Genomic DNA, 19,985 nt, shown 5'->3' with positions numbered 1-19,985 from the left:
AAAAATTAAACTTTTTTAAAAAAAATTGTGTAATAATAGGGTGGAGGTTAAAAAGCACCAACAATCAAGCCAATGACATGGGCAGGGTCTTTCACACTGTCAGAGCATAAATAAGAACATGGGCACATGAGTATGAAATGTTGCTGCACTGTAACTCCCAGCAATCTCCACCATATTACCAAGGGTTCATACATGCCAGGAGCTGGAGTTTAGCAACAACAGGGATCAATTCATAACTCAATCCTGTTCAGAAACAGCATCTCTTCCCTTGTGGTAATACTGATACGATCCTATTAATAATGCAAAACAATCCTCCAATGAGAATTCAGACTGCTCTGCGTACTGCAGGCTTTCTGTTCCTTGTGTATGCCATTATTGCTCATGGCTTTCTCTACCTCCCCACAACTACAAGCACTACATTAAATTCTGATGTTCGATTCCAGGCTGATATCAGCTGCAGAGTGATCTCCCTAAGTTAGATGGCAGCAAGGTTAAGTGATCTCCCTATGTTTTAGATAGCAGCAAGGTTGCTGGATTCGGACTGGAGCATCCTCAGCTGCAGAGTGATCTCCCTAAGTTAGATGGCAGCAAGGTGGCTGGATTCTGATTGGAGCATTCTCAGCTACAGAGTGATCTCCCTATGTTAGATGGCAGCAAGGTTGCTGGATTCGGATTGGAGCATCCTCAGCTGCAGAGTGATCTCCCTAAGTTAGATGGCAGCAAGGTGGCTGGATTCTGATTGGAGCATCCTCAGCTACAGAGTTATCTCCCTATGTTAGATGGCAGCAAGGTTGCTGGATTCGGATTGGAGCATCCTCAGCTGCAGAGTGATCTCCCTAAGTTAGATGGCAGCAAGGTGGCTGGATTCTGATTGGAGCATCCTCAGCTGCAGAGTGATCTCCCTAAGTTAGATGGCAGCAAGGTTAAGTGATCTCCCTATGTTAGATGGCAGCAAGGTTGCTGGATTCTGATTGGAGCATCCTTAGCTGCAGCGTGATCTGCCTAAGTTAGATGGCAGCAAGGTTGCTGGATTCGGATTGGAGCATCCTCAGCTGCAGAGTGATCTGCCTAAGTTAGATGGCAGCAAGGTGGCTGGATTCTGATTGGAGCATCCTTAGCTGCAGAGTGCTCTCCCTAAGTTAGATGGCAGCAAGGTTGCTGGATTCTGATTGGAGCATCCTCAGCTGCAGAGTGATCTCCCTAACTTAGATGGCAGCAAGGTGACTGGATTCTGATTGGAGCATCCTTTTGCATCTGTAATTAAGTATAGACCACCAGCTTTGGAGACTTGTCTTTCAATGGTCGCCCTACAACTAAAGCCTAATTTCTGTTAAATGTTAAAAGGAGAAGGAGGGTTGCTTTTTGCATTAGGGTTGAGGGCCGGCTATTGCTCTGTTGTGGCATATAAGCAGCACAAGGAACATGGATGCATGGGGAGGGGGAGGCAGGTGCAAATGAATGATGAGTGGCTATAACCGAGACATTGGCCAATCAAGCACTAGCAAAATATACTCTTGAGATCATATACAAATCAGTAACAATAAAGCTGGGATTTCACGCCCCGCGCGGACTCCTCGAACTGCAGCGAATCAGATTCCGTATCGTTCATGAGAAAGCCCTGCAGGGATCCTTCCCGCGTGGGATGCGCCGGGCCGAAGCGTTTGGCAAAGTCTTCCTCGGAATTCAGTAATATCTGATTCCAAGCAGAGGTGTCCAGCTTTCCGGCAGTGCCGCCATATTCCTCCGGTAAGATGGACTTTGGTATGTTGGCATGAAGGGAACTCAAGTCTGATCCGTGGAGAAAGAACTAGAAAAGGATGGGAGAGAATACAATAATTAAAGGGTATGATAGGAGGTTTATACATAGTAACAATGTGATTATTTTATCCATCTTTTTTATGATTCCTGATTGACCAATGAGAAGCCTCCACCCTTCCCATAGGTCCGAAACATGATTAAAGTGGGTGGTTCACCTTTCAGTTAACTTTAAGTATGTTATAGTTCTAAGCAACTTCTCTTGGTCTTCATTAATTATTTGTTATAGTTTTTGAATTATTTGTCTTCTTCTTCTGCTGACTCTTTCCAGCTTTCAAATGAGGGTCACTGACCCCATCTCAAAAACAAATGCTCTGTAATGTTACAAATGTATTGTTACTTTTTATACTTCGTCTTTCTATCCAGGCCTCTCCTATTCATATTCTAGTTTCTTATTCAAGTCTATACATGGTTGCTAGGATCATTTTAGACCCTAGTAACCAGATGGCTGAAATTGCAAACTGCTGAGCTGCTGAATAAAAAGCTAAATAAACATAAAACCACAAATAATAAAAAATGAAAACCAATTGCAAATTGTCTCAGAATATCCCTCTCTACATCATACTAGAATGTAAATCAAAGGTGAACAAACCCTTTAAGATGAGTGGGTCCCAGTTTGAGAAGGAGCTAAAAACCTGCAACCTGCACTTGACCCTAATCCTACCTGAGCTGCTGCCCCATCACTATTTATATACCCACGCCCAGAAATCTCTGACATCCCTCGGGGCAGTTTTGTGCACAGTAATGTCAGGGGTGGGGTGGGCAGGGTGTGCTGAGCCGGTCTAAACTGCTATAGAGACAGATCAATAAATGGAGGGGCGGTGGCCACTAAAATAGGTACAATTTTCAACAAAGAGGAAGACTGGCCTTGGGTATGAGTGATTACAACCACTAGGGGGTGCCTTACTAAATACTACCTCCAGTAATTACCATTTGCTTCTCCTTTAATATCACTTCCAAAGGCGAAAACCAATGCCAGCTTTTAGTTTCCAGTTCCCACAATACATTGCATTTAGCCAGTAATGCGTGCTTTGCATATAGCCAGTAATGCATGCGTTGCATGTAGCCAGTAATGAGTGAGGTGCATGTAGCCAGTAATGCGTGTTCTGCACATAGCCAGTAATGTGTGTTCTGCACATAGCCAGTAATGCGTGTTCTGCACATAGCCAGTAATGCGTGCGTTGCATGTAGCCAATAATGCGTGCGCTACATGTAGCCAGTAATGCGCGTGTTGCATGTAGCCATTAATGAGTGCGGTGCATGTAGCCAGTAATGAGTGCGGTGCATGTAGCCATTAATGCGTGTGGTGCATGTAGCCAGTAATGAGTGTGGTGCATGTAGCCAGTAATGTGTGCGCTGAATGTAGCCAGTAATGTGTGTGTTGCATGTAGCCTGTAATGTGTGTGTTGCATGTAGCCAGTAATGCGTGTGTTACATGCAGCCAGTAATGCGTGTGTTGCATGTAGCCAATAATGCACGCGCTGCATATAGCCAGTTAGCCAATAATGCATGCGCTGCATGTAGCCCGTAATGTGTGCGTTGTATGTAGCCAATAATGCGTGCGCTACATATAGCCAGTAATGCATGCATTGCATGTAGCCAGTAATGTGTGCGTTCCATGTAGCCAGTAATGTGTGCTTTGCATGTAGCCGGTAATGCGTGCGGTGCATGTAGCCAGTAATGCGTGCGGTGCATGTAGCCAGTAATAAGTGGGGTGCATGTAGCCAGTAATGTGTGCGCTGAATGTAGCCAGTAATGCGTGTGTTGCATGTAGCCAGTAATGTGTGCGCTGAATGTAGCCAGTAATGTGTGCGTTGCATGTAGCCTGTAATGTGTGTGTTGCATGTAGCCAGTAATGCGTGTGTTACATGCAGCCAGTAATGCGTGTGTTGCATGTAGCCAATAATGCACGCGCTGCATATAGCCAGTTAGCCAATAATGCATGCGCTGCATGTAGCCCGTAATGTGTGTGTTGTATGTAGCCAATAATGCGTGCGCTACATATAGCCAGTAATGCATGCGTTGCATGTAGCCAGTAATGTGTGCGTTCCATGTAGCCAGTAATGTGTGCGTTCCATGTAGCCAGTAATGTGTGCTTTGCATGTAGCCGGTAATGCGTGCGGTGCATGTAGCCAGTAATGCGTGCGGTGCATGTAGCCAGTAATAAGTGGGGTGCATGTAGCCAGTAATGTGTGCGCTGAATGTAGCCAGTAATGCGTGCGTTGCATGTAGCCTGTAATGTGTGTTCCATGTAGCCAGTAATGCGTGTGTCGTATGCAGCCAGTAATGCGTGTGTTGTATGCAGCTAGTAATGTGTGTGTTGCATGTAGCCAGTAATGTGTGTGTTGTATGTGGCCAGTAATGCGTACATTGCATGTAGACAGCAATGTGCGAATTGCATGTAGCCAGTAATGCATTCATTATGAACAGGGTGAACACAAACTGCTTTTTAAGTCAGTTGGTTAATATTTCACCATTTTATAAACATGTTACAATTCTGCCTTAAAAAATGAGGAAATACTGTCCTCCGGCGAATCCGACCCTTCAACTCTTGCATCAGCTTTTAGGGTTGTTACATCACTACCAGGATTTCCCAATGTAGCCGGCACCAACCCCACAAAAACTAAAATATAGAGCAAAATCCCAGCACTTACCCTTTTTACTATTTTTTCTTTCAGGAACGGTTTGAGGATTGCAAAAATGCCTTTAAATATTCTCGGCTCGTTGATGACGTTGACAGCCTTGATTCTGATGGGGAAGCCGTCCTGCGTGCAAGGGACACAGTCAAATCAATCTGGGTGGAAAATACTGAACTGAATCCGAACCCTAATTTGCATATGCAAATGAGGAGGGGGAAAATTTATTTTTTTACTTCTTGTTTTGTGACAAAAAGTCACATGATTTTAAGGATTCGGGTTCGGCCAGGCACAAGGATGCGGCTGAATCTGAATCCTGCTGAGAAAGGTCGAATCCTGGAGTCGGTGCATTCCTACTAAATACAGCGATTCCTACTCTGTAAATTACCTTCATATTCACAATGATATTGCTTTTCATAAAAGTCTTAAAGGGAAGTTGCAGCTTCCAACCACAACAGGCCAATTTAACTCTAAATGGATATAATACATGAGGTCAGCGATTTGCCATTTGGCTGCTCAATAACACTGGAGATGGAGCTCAGTGGACTCGAGACAGTTCTGTATCCATTAGTGATGTGTGGGGCGACCCGTGGGTTAGGGTCCAGATATTCTCGACCTGCACATCACTAGTATCCATGGAGAAATCACCTACCTGGAGAATTCCAATGACTTTTTTGGCAATAAAGGGCCCGAAGTGAGAAGCGTGCGTCAACCCCACCCCATTGTAGTCGGCTAAGATGACAATGCCATTAACTTGGGTCTCCTCAGACTCCACAAGCTTCTCCAGCGTGAGGTATATGGCACGAATGTTCTCGGTGATTGGATAATCTCTGGGAATCCAGCAGCCTGCAGGAAACAGCCAATAGGAAGACGGAAATAAGTAGACAGATTTTTTTGTATATGGTGCCTATATCAAAATATTCAAAGGTACCATCTCCCTGCCCGCGGTGCAACATTCTAGGACCTGCACACAATCATCAAAGGGGAAGTAAACCACTCACCTATCTTAAAATTGTTGGCCTAGTACAGAGGACCCTAGACCCTGTTCCCATTTTCATCTGTAACCCCCCAATCATCTTCAGCTGTTCACAGAGCACACATCCTGAAAAGCAGCACTGCAATGTTTGCGCTGCATTTTGGGAGGCGCAACAGTTACGGTGGGGGTCCTCTGCACCAAAGAATAAAACAACAACAAAGAAAAGGAGAGTGTTTACTTCTCCTTTAAAAGAGAAAATACTGCTCTGTTGAGACTGCCCTTGCTACAGGTGATAGAGACAAGAACAAGGCAATTGTGCTTCACTGTTGCCGCAGAGCTGCTGTATATCATGGCTTTATACAACAGCTCGATGTGAAGAGTTGAAGCCTCTTATAGGAGCACCTCAATTTCAGGTAAAAGTTACATTTTTTGCATTTTGACAATAGCATTGAGCAAACCCAGCCTTCCTGAAAAAAAACGATTATCATTGTGACCTTGACGTAACTAATGGCAGAATTTCCTCCTAAACAACCTGTTCGGCTGGATATTGCAAATGCCACCGCCCATCACATTAAGTGCTATTTTTTGTTTTCTTTTAAAGGAGAACAAAAGCTTAACAAAGAAGTAGGATAGAAATGCTACACCTTCTGTTCTGGGTTTGGTACCAGCCCAAGTCATCACAGCCCATTAGATCTGTGCTTCTGAAAATCCCCCGGTAGCCCCCCATCTTCTTTTCTGCTTCACATACTCTGGGCTGCTGTTACTCACCTGAGCTTAGGGGCTGACTCACAATAAACACTCCTTGGTGATTTACAGCAACCCCTAAGCTAAGCTTCTCAGCAGCCCAGAGCCCACTGAGCATGTGCAGTGCCACTGACACACAAACAATGGCCTAACAAGATCCAAGTTGTGGAGCTGCTGGGGGAAACATTGAAGGCCTGGCTCATTACTGTTATGGGGCTGCTGAACCTCTAGTCTGGTAGTATATAAAATACAACATTTCTAGTTCTCTCTTTTAGTAATGTATATTAGTACTTGGTTCTGCACCCACTCTCACTTTATAAATTAATCTCATGGTCACTACCTACCAGGACGGATACAGACAATGCGGCGCCCCTCTGTGTCCGTGTGAGGCAGGACTGTAAGAAACCCAGAGTCCAAGACGGGCTTAACAGCCGAGGGTCTCAAATCGGTAAAAACCTCCGGCCAACCCTTCCGGCAGCTGTAATAGTTAACCAGCAACTGCAGGGCCCGGTCATAATCAAACTTCCTGGCTCTGAGGAATCGAAGCAAGAATGAATCGTCCACTCGAGTCTTTAGGTGGGGGTAATCCTTCCATATCATGTCCCTTAGGGCCTGGACATCACGTAGCCTCCATTCTGGCTTTTCTTGTAATTCCTCCCGAGCTTTCAGGACAAGCTCTGGGCTCAGACTGCAGACGTAACCCTGCTGGGGAGCAGTGTGGTCCTCAAGTGGTGTGGACACAGACGAACTTCCTAAGGATGTCTCATTGTCTTCTGCCATTGAGTAGAGGACAACTATCAAGCAAAATGAACAGAAAGAGTCAGATCTTCACCAGAAGCCCACAGCATAACCAGGCACCCAGAGCCAGATAATGCCTGCCATTGGGTCATTTCATACACTAAGGAGTAATGCCACAGACTGCTCAATATCACTTATGTATCATGATGGATTATATAGCCCCTACTGTAAAATGATAAGGATATGAGAAGTCACTGGGGGGTTCTGTGACCATATAAAGGCACAAGGCTGCAGGTTGAGTTATACAGGAAACTCTGAGTTTTACTCATGTATTATAAGGGATAATGTACCCCCTACTGTAAATGATAAGGATATTAGAAGTCACTGGGGGGTTGTTCTGTGACCATATAAAGGCACAAGGCTGCAGGCTGAGTTATACAGGGAACTCTGAGTATCACTCATGTATTATAAGGGATAATGTACCCCCTACTGTAAATGATAAGGATATTAGAAGTCACTGAGGGGTTGTTCTGTGACCATATAAAGGCGCAAGGCTGCAGGCTGAGTTATACAGGGAACTCTGAGTATCACTCATGTATTATAAGGGATAATGTACCCCCTACTGTAAATGATAAGGATATTAGAAGTCACTGAGGGGTTGTTCTGTGACCATATAAAGGCACAAGGCTGCAGGCTGAGTTATACAGGGAACTCTAAGTATCACTCATGTATTATAAGGGATAATGTACCCCCTACTGTAAATGATAAGGATATTAGAAGTCACTGAGGGGTTATTCTGTGACCATATAAAGACACAAGGCTGCAGGCTGAGTTATACAGGGAACTCTGAGTATCACTCATGTATTTAAAGGGATAATGTACCCCCTACTGTAAATGATAAGGATATTAGAAGTCACTGAGGGGTTGTTCTGTGACCATATAAAGACACAAGGCTGCAGGCTGAGTTATACAGGGAACTCTAAGTATCACTCATGTATTATAAGGGATAATGTACCCCCTACTGTAAATGATAAGGATATTAGAAGTCACTGAGGGGTTGTTCTGTGACCATATAAAGGCACAGGGCTGCAGGCTGAGTTATAAAGGGAACTCTGAGTATCACTCATGTATTATAAGGGATAATGTACCCCCTACTGTAAATGATAAGGATATTAGAAGTCACTGAGGGGTTGTTCTGTGACCATATAAAGGCACAAGGCTGCAGGCTGAGTTATATAGGGAACTCTGAGTATCACTCATGTATTATACTTCATTTTTTTTTTTAGCATGTTGTGAGTTATTATTTCTTATATTTATTTTTATCTAGAGACAAACAAACAGGAAACATGAGAATGTTGCCTTTGGGCTTGTCAGTGAAACAGGAATCTTATCATATGACTATGGTGCAGCCGGGATACTGTTTGGCCTGTTCTACATGAAGATGATCATCCCATGCATGGGACAGGCAGCACATATACACACACAACTTCTTCTTGCCGACATCATTGCCTGCTGCATTTTCTGCATTTCTACAACATGAAAAATTTCATTACACCTGAGACCAAATATGCCCATCCAGACCACAATCACATTTGTAAGACCAAGTTTTACACCATAAGTGTGCTCCACAGTCTGCTATTTTGACCAAAAGTTAAAAGAGCGGCAAATGCACTTAACTGCCCATGTGTGGGGGCAACCGTCAGGTGTCCCCGATCGAAATCTGGCCAAAAATCAGCTTGAATTGTTCAGGCAGGTTTGAAAGTTGATGGGTCCTACGACCCTTCAGAGTAAATTTTCTTTGTATAATCTGATCGTTTGCCGTAGGGCCGAATGTTCGGATTAACCCGATATCGCCCTGCCATTGGTGGGCATATGAGGTTGAGATCCGCTCATTTGGTGACCTCGCCAAACGAGCGGATCTTATAGTGTATGGCCACCTTTAGAAAATAGAAAGCTAAACATTGTACATTCATAACTACAATAACAAATAATCTGTATGTTTGAAAACATGTCCTCCAAAAGTAACAAAGAAATGGGTTTTCTATTATCAAATGTTCTTTTATGGGCTGGCAAACCTCACTTAGAAACTTCGGGCAACTTTGGAAATCCGATTCGTATGCCATCCCACCGGTGATTCGTATTCTTGCCGGCGGGAAGGCATTTTGGGGAGATTAGTCGTCCGCAGTAGAGAACATTTGTCGCTGGGCGACTAATCTCCCCGTCTGCCACCACCCTTAAGACTGGAGTAAAAAGGAAACATTTAGTAAAATCCTCCAACCCTTGCAATTTAAGACAAAAGGATAGACCTGCAAGTTCCTTTTTAAGTGTAGTATGGTATAATTGGGCTTAATTGTTTAAGGGCATAATAAAACATTAAATCCTTGTCCTCTAAACTGAACTGTAACCCCTCTTGAACTCCTGCCATTTCCACCAGCTTATGATGTAGGATCGCCAAGTTGAGTCTATTAAGGATTGATTCAGCAATTATATAAATAATTTGTATAGTGCTTTAAGCTCCAAATTGTAAATTTTGTGAGGGTTTAACTTACCCAGTACATTGGGGGATCCAGGTGCTCACACCTTAAAGCCTTCAGCTCAGGAAGGCACTGTGACAGAATATCAAATGAAAAAGGTTGGCACAAACTGGATCACTCTCCACGATGTAGTTAAAAAATGTATTTATTTAGAACAACAACATCCCAAATGCCTTACGCGTTTCGTGCCTTTTGGGCACTTAATCATAGCTGATTCAGCAATTGCCTTGCTCTGAAAAAACTAGTTTCCACAGGTGATCCGGGCGCTGCTCTCCTTGCGTATCTGGGCAACCTGCCAACTTCCAAAACCTGTCGAACTGCAGGCGAGATAAGGCATCTGCAATGTTGTTCTGTTTGCCTGGTATGTGCTTCGCTCTCTCATCCAAATATTGTGTTTTAAGGCCCTAAGCCTCAATACAGGAAGAGAGTTAGAAGACAAATAATTTATAACTTGTACAACCCCACCGTTGTCACAATTCCAAATAATGCACCTTTTGGCTAATAATTCAAATTTCTAGCACCAATAGAAGGGAAAAATTCCAACAATAACATGTTTTTCACCAAGTCTTGCTCCACCCAACTGACAGGCTAGGTGTCCGCACACCATTGACCGTGAAAGAAAGCACCAAAGCCAATTGTAGCTGCGGCATCAGTGAACAAGTTGAGATTAGAACTCTTGTGAAATTGCTCCAGCCATAATGTGCGACCATTAAAGTCATCTAGGAACGGCTTCCAGATAACTAAATCGTCCTTTACTCCTTGAGGGATTCTGACATGCCAGTTGGGATTGGACAAGCCTCCTGTGATTGCCACCAACCTCCTGTTCAAAACTCAGCCAATTGGAATTCTCAGTAGCGAAATTGAGATGGCCAATTAAGAGACTGTTTATGCCGAATTCACAAGACTTTTGAAACGGGTTAGTTTTTCAGCTGGGAGTGAATTCCAGACTCTATTCAGGCCTCTCCTATTCATATTCCAGTCTATTTTATAAATAAATGCATGGTTGCTAGGGGAATTTGGACCCTAGCAACCAGACTGCTGAAATTGCAAACTGGAGAGTGGCTGAATAAAAAGCTAAATAACTCAAAAAATCACAAATAATAAAAAAATGAAAACCAATTGCAAATTGTCTCAGAATATCATTCCATACATCACACTAAAAGGTGAACACCACCTTTAAGGTCTAAATGTCACAGTATCTTTGGGACAGAGGTCGATATCCTTGGCTCCTCAAGGGATCGCCGTCTGAATGGCCATTTGTTTTGGCAAAATCAATCATCATAATAGAACTAGGATAAGCAACCATATGACTTGTACGACTCTAACACTGTACAATATGTTTGAAGAGGCTGGGACCCAGATGAGGATGTTTGGAGCTTAGGATATTAGAATAAATACAAAAAGCCTTTAGCCAGTTGGTGAGAGTCCTGGCTACAGGTCTTCTACACTTCTTACATTAATCATCCCTACGTATCTTAAAGGGGAAGGAAACCTTGTTGGCGCAAAAAACCCTCCCGTGTGTTGCCCACCCTCCCTCCTCCCCCTGGCCTACCCGTCCCGCTGGGCAAATGCCCCTAACTTGTTACTTACCCTTCTGCGCAGGTCCAGTCCAGGGAGTTCACCGACGACATCTTCTTCCACGCGATCTTCTTCCTGCTTTGACCGGCGCATGCGCAGTAGGAGCATTTCACCGGTACGATCTACTGCACATGCGCCAAAAGTACTTTGTGACTTTTGGCGTATGCGCAGTAGATCCGTACTGGTGAAAAGCTCCTACTGCGCATGCGCCAAAACGCGGTTCAAAGCAGGAAGAAGATCGCGAGGAAGAAGATGTCGTCTGTGAACTCCCTGGACTGGACCTGTGTACAAGGGTAAGTTAACAAGTTAGGGGCATTTGCCCAGCGGGACGGGTAGGCCAGGGGGGAGGTGGGAGGGTGGGCAACACACACTTTTTGCGCCAACTAGGTTTCCTTCCCCTTTAAAGCAGGGGTCCCCAATCCAGAAGCGGGCCGCGGACACTCCTGCACTGGGCCGCCGAGCCCAGCGCACAAAAACGCGGCTCGCCGAATTGGATGCCGGCACGTCCCAAATTGGACACCGGCGCACCAAAATTGGACGCCTGCGCGTCCAAACTTGCTACCGACTCCAGCCGACACCATCCCGACCCCACCCCCAGTCTTTACAAAAAAAATGTTTTTGCACCGGTCCACTGTGTTAAAGAAGCCACCAAGTGATTGTTTGACTTATCTGAAACTCCGGCTAGTGCTCCTATCAGCAGAAAACTGCCTGGGGTTACACCACTGAGCACCACGGAGCGATCCTCTTCCATCTTCCTCTTTCTTCTCGCGGCAGCGCATGCGCAGTAGAATGAAAAGCTGAACTTTAACTAAAAAGTCGCTATTTCGTTCAACTGCACATGCATTTGCCCCGGGAGATTCGAAGAAAGAAGACGCCGGAAGAGGATTGCTCCGTGATGCATGCTGGTTTCAGGTAAGCCAATACAATCACTTGGGGGTGCCTAACATTTGGCAATTCCAAGTGTACAAAGCCTTTCCTTCTCCTTTAAGGTGGCCGATAAAAGCTGCTGACAGACCGTGTATGGAGACCACCGAGATAGATATCTGGCCAACAGTTGTGCAGATGTCGATCGGACTGGACTAAAAATCCTGTTGGATCGCGGACCGCATCTGTTCGTTGATGTGGTCACACGATCGGATCCGTCAGATATCGCCGATATCGGGAGAGATCCGCTAGTTTGGCAACATCGCTAAATGAGGGGATCTCTCTGTGTGTGGTCACCTTTATCCTTAACAGCAATAGGAAGATGCAGACCCAATGGGGTAGTCTCACATAGAATAGAATCTTTAAAACTACATTCAGACACCCCTGCGCTTGTTTGCACGGCCGCCACACCAGGGGTGATAATACTTATAGCTACTTTTTAAGAAATTCTTCATTGGAATCGTACTCACCTCTCTCTCCTGCGCTGTTGTAGACTCAGCTGGTATCAGGCTGGTATCCTGGAGAGATTGCTGAGCCTTAGGCTGAGGAAAGGGAGAAGATGGAGGCAGCTGAGGAAGAGAGGGAAGAGGAGGCTACTGCCCTGAAGGTGCCCACACTGCTTTTTGCTGCAGCTGAAGGGGTAATAGTGTTAGAGCTCTTTTTGGCATCCGCTGTCATACTGGTGCTAGGAGCAGCATCAGATCATTAGGCCCATGCACTGGAGGTGATAAGGAAGGACAGTCATCTGACGAAAAGCCTTCCCTCTGTGTCCTGATTGGTTCCTGAGGAAAGCTGGAGAAGCTGCTTTATTTCTTTGGCCGTGGTCTGGGAGCCAGAGGTCTCCTTGTCAGATCTGCAGCTTTTAGCTTTGCATTCTTTGCCTTTAGGCCCCTGGCAGCTGCCGTCTTCCTCCTGATCACAGGAACAGTGGGAGGAGAGGCTGGCTGCTCAGAGAGAGGGGGAGGAGAAGATGAAAGGGAGGCGATTGTCTGTCACACTGAAGCAGCAGCAATGATTGGCTGCCTCGTGGGCGCCCCGCCTCTTGAATCACCGGATGATGCAGCTAGTGAAGGAGAGGCGGCTCCTCCTGTGCTCCAGGGTTGCCGGGACTAATTTTCAAAACCAGTCAAAGTCAGCTACATAACCAGCCGAGAGGCACTTCAGAAGTAACCCAAAATAGCTACCATTACAAATTGACATTGCCGGTAAATTTGTAATACCTGTCCCGGCAGGACTTTTACCAGCCAGGCCAATAAAATACCGGGCAGGTGGCAACCCTAAGTGTGCTCTGATGCTGAGGAGAGCGGGGCTGTAATTCACAGGGGACTCAAGTCTTGTCGGCTCCTTCGTCTGTGCCAGAAGCCTCGCTCCTTCTTATGGTGACAGACATACCGAGCTGCTCCTCTTCACACACGGCTCCAGGACGACTGACAGATGAGTGCAGAGGCCCCTTTTTTTATAGGCGGATTTTCCCGCCTTGCCACTATCACTGGGGGATTGCTGCTCTGCCCACCAATGACACCTCACCTGTGCAGGTCAGCTGGCCAATCCGATTATTTATATCTACAGCCAATCAGCTGACCATCTCCACAGCTGTTGCTATGTCACCTGATCAATCTGATATAATCTGTGTGCAGTGCTAGTCTTCCCATATCCGGAAGAGCCTAGTTTCATTCTCATACAGAGCAGATTACAGGCTACACAGGACACCCCTAGTCTGAAGCGGGAGCTGCCATACTGCTTGTCTGAGCCCTTCCCCATTGAGAGCCTAAGCAACAGCATTATTCATTTTGTCCACTAGGGGCGTCACTGACCTCTCCCCATCTCTGCCCTGTCAGAAGTACAGACACCTGCCTCTGTGTGAGACAAATCAGGGTCTAATTTTCAAAACCAGTCAAAGTCAGCTACAAAACCAGCCCAAAACTAGCCGAGAGGCACTTTAACAGTAGCCCAAAATAGCACAATATGTGCAGTGAAAAAAGTCTAAAAAAAATGTTTTCAAATTTTTCCATGAAGCAAAAAGGGACATATTGGTCTGTCACCAGGGGTGTAACAACGGAGGGGGGCCCTAATATTTCAATAAATATTAGTAAAACAGCTCAATCTCTAGATATTTTGGTGGCCAGCAGATTTTTGCCCCAAAATTGTCTGAAATTGAGGAAAGTCTCCGGAAAATGCGAAAATGCTTAAGGGTTGGGAGACTGGGGTACAGAGCCCAAAATCTGGTAACTCTCGACTTCTACACAAGTCAGTCCCGTTGCACGCTGGGTATTGTAGTCTTACATTCAACTTGGCAGTTGGTAAATTGTTAGACAAAAACTACATTACCCAACATGCATTTGGGGAGACACAGGCTTGGCACATTAGGTCTAGAAAAAAACGTTGGCTGGTTTCCAAAGTAAAAATCAGCCAAAGGTCCAAAAAGTAGCCCAAATCCGCACCTTGGCTAGTTTGTTCTTTCAAAACCCACCTGGGCTTTACATTAGTAGCCCAATTTGGCTGGAAAACAGGCAACCTGGCAACCCTAAATCAGGTATGTGAGCTCAACGCTATACCCAGGGCATATAAAGGTGCTGCTGCCAAAGGATCAAACCAACTCACCTCCTGGAGAGGGCGGTGCCGCTAGGGTTGCCATCTTTTCTGGAAAAAAATACCGGCCTCCCTATATATTTATCTTTATTCCCTATTAATAACATTGGGATCACTGACCTTCCTATATATTTATCTTTATTCCCTATTAATAACATTGGGATCACTGACCTTCCTATATATTTATCTTTATTCCCTATTAATAACATTGGGATCACTGACCTTCCTATATATTTATCTTTATTCCCTATTAATAACATTGGGATCACTGGCCTTCCTATATATTTATCTTTATTCCCTATTAATAACATTGGGATCACTGGCCTTCCTATATATTTATCTTTATTCCCTATTAATAACATTGGGACCACTGACCTTCCTATATATTTATCTTTATTCCCTATTAATAACATTGGGACCACTGACCTTCCTATATATTTATCTTTATTCCCTATTAATAACATTGGGATCACTGACCTTCCTATATATTTATCTTTATTCCCTATTAATAACATTGGGATCACTGGCCTTCCTATATATTTATCTTTATTCCCTATTAATAACATTGGGATCACTGACCTTCCTATATATTTATCTTTATTCCCTATTAATAACATTGGGATCACTGACCTTCCTATATATTTATCTTTATTCCCTATTAATAACATTGGGATCACTGACCTTCCTATATATTTATCTTTATTCCCTATTAATAACATTGGGATCACTGACCTTCCTATATATTTATCTTTATTCCCTATTAATAACATTGGGATCACTGACCTTCCTATATATTTATCTTTATTCCCTATTAATAACATTGGGATCACTGACCTTCCTATATATTTATCTTTATTCCCTATTAATAACATTGGGATCACTGACCTTCCTATATATTTATCTTTATTCCCTATTAATAACATTGGGATCACTGGCCTTCCTATATATTTATCTTTATTCCCTATTAATAACATTGGGACCACTGACCTTCCTATATATTTATCTTTATTCCCTATTAATAACATTGGGATCACTGACCTTCCTATATATTTATCTTTATTCCCTATTAATAACATTGGGATCACTGACCTTCCTATATATTTATCTTTATTCCCTATTAATAACATTGGGATCACTGGCCTTCCTATATATTTATCTTTATTCCCTATTAATAACATTGGGATCACTGACCTTCCTATATATTTATCTTTATTCCCTATTAATAACATTGGGATCACTGACCTTCCTATATATTTATCTTTATTCCCTATTAATAACATTGGGATCACTGACCTTCCTATATATTTATCTTTATTCCCTATTAATAACATTGGGATCACTGACCTTCCTATATATTTATCTTTATTCCCTATTAATAACATTGGGATCACTGGCCTTCCTATATATTTATCTTTATTCCCTATTAATAACATTGGGATCACTGGCCTTCCTATATATTTATCTTTATTCCCTATTAATAACATTGGGACCACTGACCTTCCTATATATTTATCTTTATTCCCTATTAATAACATTGGGATCACTGACCTTCCTATATATTTATCTTTATTCCCTATTAATAACATTGGGATCACTGGCCTTCCTATATATTTATCTTTATTCCCTATTAATAACATTGGGATCACTGGCCTTCCTATATATTTATCTTTATTCCCTATTAATAACATTGGGATCACTGACCTTCCTATATATTTATCTTTATTCCCTATTAATAACATTGGGATCACTGACCTTCCTATATATTTATCTTTATTCCCTATTAATAACATTGGGATCACTGACCTTCCTATATATTTATCTTTATTCCCTATTAATAACATTGGGATCAACCATCATTTAAAATACCGGCCGGGTGGCAACCCTAGGTGCCGCTGGGAGTAGAGGATGCTGCAGCATCAGGCGGAAAGGGTCACCTCTTGACCACCCCCCTTAGCCAGAGTTGTGGCTGGTTCCAAGTGGCAATTTTCCCTCCAGTGATGTCACTCACGCATCACGCACGCACAGTGTCATCATCACGTGGTATACATTAAACACTTAAAGTGGAAGTGCCTGCAGAGTGGCTAATCAATGAGTATGTCATGCCTTCTGCTGAGAGCTGGATGCCAACTCAAGCTTCACCTGCGCCCTCCTGCCATTGGCTCCTGTGGGTCACATGCATCATGACCCATGATAGCTAATGCGCAGGTGCATTTCAGATGGAAGGGAGCTCCACCTGCTATAAAGTATACTATATGTCCCATGACTGCATGTTCCTTTAGCAATCCTATGGCTGGAGCTCCCTCTGCTGGTCATTTGAAGAAGAGGCCTAATTATAAAACAAAAGGAGTGCGTAAAATAACCAGCAGAGGGAGACGAAAAGTAATTGGCTTTCCAGCTTTCAAATGGGGGTCACTGGCCCCATCTTTAATGATCTTTAATTAAAGGCTACAAATGTATTGTTACTGCTACTTTTTATTACTCATCTTTCTATTCAGGCTTCTCCTATTCATATTCCAGTCTCTAATTCAAATCAATGCATGGTTGCTAGGGGGATTTGGACTCTAGCAACCAGATGGCTGAAATTGTAAACTGGAGAGCTGTTGCATAAAAAGCTAAATAACTCAGAAGCCACAAATAATAAAAAATGGAAACCGAAGTCAAATTGTCAGAATGTCCCTCAAAACATCATAATAAAAGTTTTTAGGCTAAGGTTGGACTGGGCCAGCAGGTTAGTGGAAGAATAAGGGGACCTTGAGGTTGGGGCACCGGAAACCCCATTCCAACCCTGCTTAAAGGGTTGGTTCACCTTTAAGTTAACTTTTAGCATGTTATGGAATGACCAGTCCTAAGCAACTTTTTTAAATTATTTACTTTCTTCAGATTCTCTCCAGTTTTAAATGGGGGGGGGGGTCACTGACCCCCATCTAAAAATCGAATGCTCTGTAAGGCTACACATTTATTGTTATTGGCACTTTTTATTACTCATCTTTCTATTCAGGCCTCTCCTGTTCATATTCCAGTCTCTTGTTCAAAGCAGTACATGGTTGCTAGGGGAGTTTGGGCCCTAGCAACCAGATTTGAAATTGTAAACCGGAGAGCTGCTGAATAGAAAGCTAAACAACTAAAAAACCACAAAAGAATATCCCTCTCTACATCATACTAAAAGTTAACTCAAAAGGCGAAGAACCCCTTAAAGGTCTAAATGCAACAACATCTTTGGGACAGAATTGGGCAGTATTGGCGTTTTCCCTTCTCATGGAGGACATACCTGTGATAATGACCTACCTTGTCCTTCAGTCATTCCTCTCTATACAATTATACATATGCAGGAGCTGCCATTGTTTCCCTTTTTTCAGGATGAAAGTATAGCTTATTCTGTGCTTGGACTATTCCTTCTCGTGCCTAAATTATAACTGGATGTATATTTCCCCTTTAACAATAGAGCAGCATGCCGTAAGCAAGAAATAATTGCCCTTACCTAGTGATCCTGTGATTGATGGAACGTTCCGGCCTTGCTGCGCGCCTGCTCCTGGTTACACATCTATCCGCCAGCCGGTTAATACTTGTGCTAAAAACTGACAGTTTGGCTGTTTATTCAGGGAAAAGTTAATACAAACTGTACTCGACTTAGTGACCTTGCGTGAGTCAGCACTATTGCTTGTCCCCGGGTGCCAGCAACATTGGGTCTGTCTCCCCCCCAAGGTCACTTACGGGTCTGGACTGAGAATCAAAATAGGCCCTGGCATTTAGGGCAGAGATACTCGCAGATTCGGGAGATTTAGTTGCCCGGCGATAGATTGCCTCTTTGTTGGAGCGACTAATCTCCCTGAACTGCCTCCCGCCTGGTAGAATCGAAATCGCCGGCTGGATGGCACTTGGAACGCTTAATTTTCCAAAGTCGCCGAAGTTTCCTCATGAGGCAACTTCGGATAACGAACCGCTCAGATTTGAGGAGATTTAGTCCCCCAGCGACAAATTTCCTCTTCTTCAGGGCGACTAATCTCCCCGAACTGCCTCCCGCCGGCTAGAATGTAAATCGCCAGCACGATCGCACTCGGAGCACTTTGTTTTCCGAAGTCACCCGAAGTTTCCTTGTGAGGCAACTTCAGGCGACTACGGATAACGAAGCGATCAGATTCGAGGAGATTTAGTTGCCCAGCGGAGACTAATCTCTTCCACCGGCTAGAATGTAAATCGCCGGCGGGAGGCAGTTCGGGGAGATTAGTCGCCCCTGGCATTTTCCAGAACCCACAGATTGCCAGTCCGGGCCTGGTCACTTACAGCTCCGACAAACTTTATAGTCCCGGAGGCAAGACTGATATACTGTATATATGGGGGACTGTCAGTGAATATAATCCAGTAGTAAGTATCGGACTCTCGGGGAATATAACACAACACACGGTATTTAGTGCCCTTAGTACCATGCCGGTGTGGGCACCTTTGCCCCAGTAATTTATCAGTATCCATGCCAACTAGGCAGAGATTATCACCCCTTACCCGTGCTTATCCTTCGTGGGGTAGTAACACCCTGGCACAGAACCAGTCTAAAGTGCCACGTCTCAGTTTTACAGCCGCGTTCCTGCGGGACCGATAATTTATGGCTGCAATATTTACTCGCGTCTGATATGTCCCCTGGGCTGTAAAGATAATGATTTGCGCACAAGCGCCAGGAACCTACGGTTATACACCAGCACCCAGGAATAGAAGTGGCGAATAGGGACAAGGATGGGGAAAAGGCTAGCGAATATTTTTGTTGCCCATATAAGGTAAACAAATAAGCACAAATTGATTCTCTATCTAGTGTCCTATCTGATCCCCATTGTAAGCAGCAGTCCTGTCCTGCTTTATGGCAGCTGAGATTCTAGCTATCTGTATAACAGAACATTCTGTCCCAGTGGCTGCACAGATCCTATCTGATCCCCATTGTAAGCAGCAGTTCTGCCCTGCTTTATGGCAGCTGAGATTCTAGCTATCTGTATAACAGAACATTCTGTCCCAGTGGCTGCACAGATCCTATCTGATCCCCATTGTAAGCAGCAGTCCTGTCCTGCTTTATGGCTGAGATTCTAGCTATCTGTATAACAGAACATTCTGTCCCAGTGGCTGCACAGATCCTATCTGAAACCCATTGTAAGCAGCAGTCCTGTCCTACTTTATGGCAGCTGAGATTCTAGCTATCTGTATAACAGAGCATTCTGTCCCAGTGGCTGCACAGATCCTATCTGATCCCCATTGTAAGCAGCAGTCCTGTCCTGCTTTATGGCTGAGATTCTAGCTATCTGTATAATAGAACATTCTGTCCCAGTGGCTGCACAGATCCTATCTGAAACCCATTGTAAGCAGCAGTCCTGTCCTGCTTTATGGCAGCTGAGATTCTAGCTATCTGTATAACAGAACATTCTGTCCCAGTGGCTGCACAGATCCTATCTGAAACCCATTGTAAGCAGCAGT

At 44.1% G+C, this 19,985-nt stretch overlaps 1 protein-coding gene across 3 annotated transcripts; it reads right to left on the bottom strand.

The window, feature by feature from the left end:
* Window positions 1–1,259: 1,259 nt before the first annotated feature.
* ttpal.S (tocopherol (alpha) transfer protein-like S homeolog) lies at window positions 1,260–18,096 on the bottom strand. Of its 3 annotated transcripts, none has more exons than XM_041577898.1 (5): window positions 18,013–18,096; window positions 6,516–6,965; window positions 5,104–5,297; window positions 4,470–4,580; window positions 1,260–1,807 (listed from the first exon to the last, which is right to left on the bottom strand). In XM_041577898.1, the coding sequence occupies exons 2-5, from the start codon at window positions 6,949–6,951 to the stop codon at window positions 1,532–1,534; spliced, it is 1,017 nt and encodes a 338-aa protein (XP_041433832.1). In that variant the 5' UTR covers window positions 6,952–6,965; window positions 18,013–18,096; the 3' UTR covers window positions 1,260–1,531. The 3 variants fall into 3 exon arrangements, with proteins under 3 accessions (XP_041433832.1, XP_018093620.1, XP_018093619.1); XM_018238131.2 differs by lacking the exon at window positions 18,013–18,096 and adding an exon at window positions 12,420–13,391 and having other exon boundaries at window positions 6,516–6,967; XM_018238130.2 differs by lacking the exon at window positions 18,013–18,096 and adding an exon at window positions 12,416–13,389.
* Window positions 18,097–19,985: the final 1,889 nt, after the last annotated feature.

This window comes from Xenopus laevis, chromosome 9_10S (assembly GCF_017654675.1).
Source record: "Xenopus laevis strain J_2021 chromosome 9_10S, Xenopus_laevis_v10.1, whole genome shotgun sequence".
Taxonomy (NCBI): Eukaryota; Metazoa; Chordata; class Amphibia; order Anura; family Pipidae; genus Xenopus; species Xenopus laevis.
This window is presented reverse-complemented; position numbering and strand designations above follow the sequence as displayed.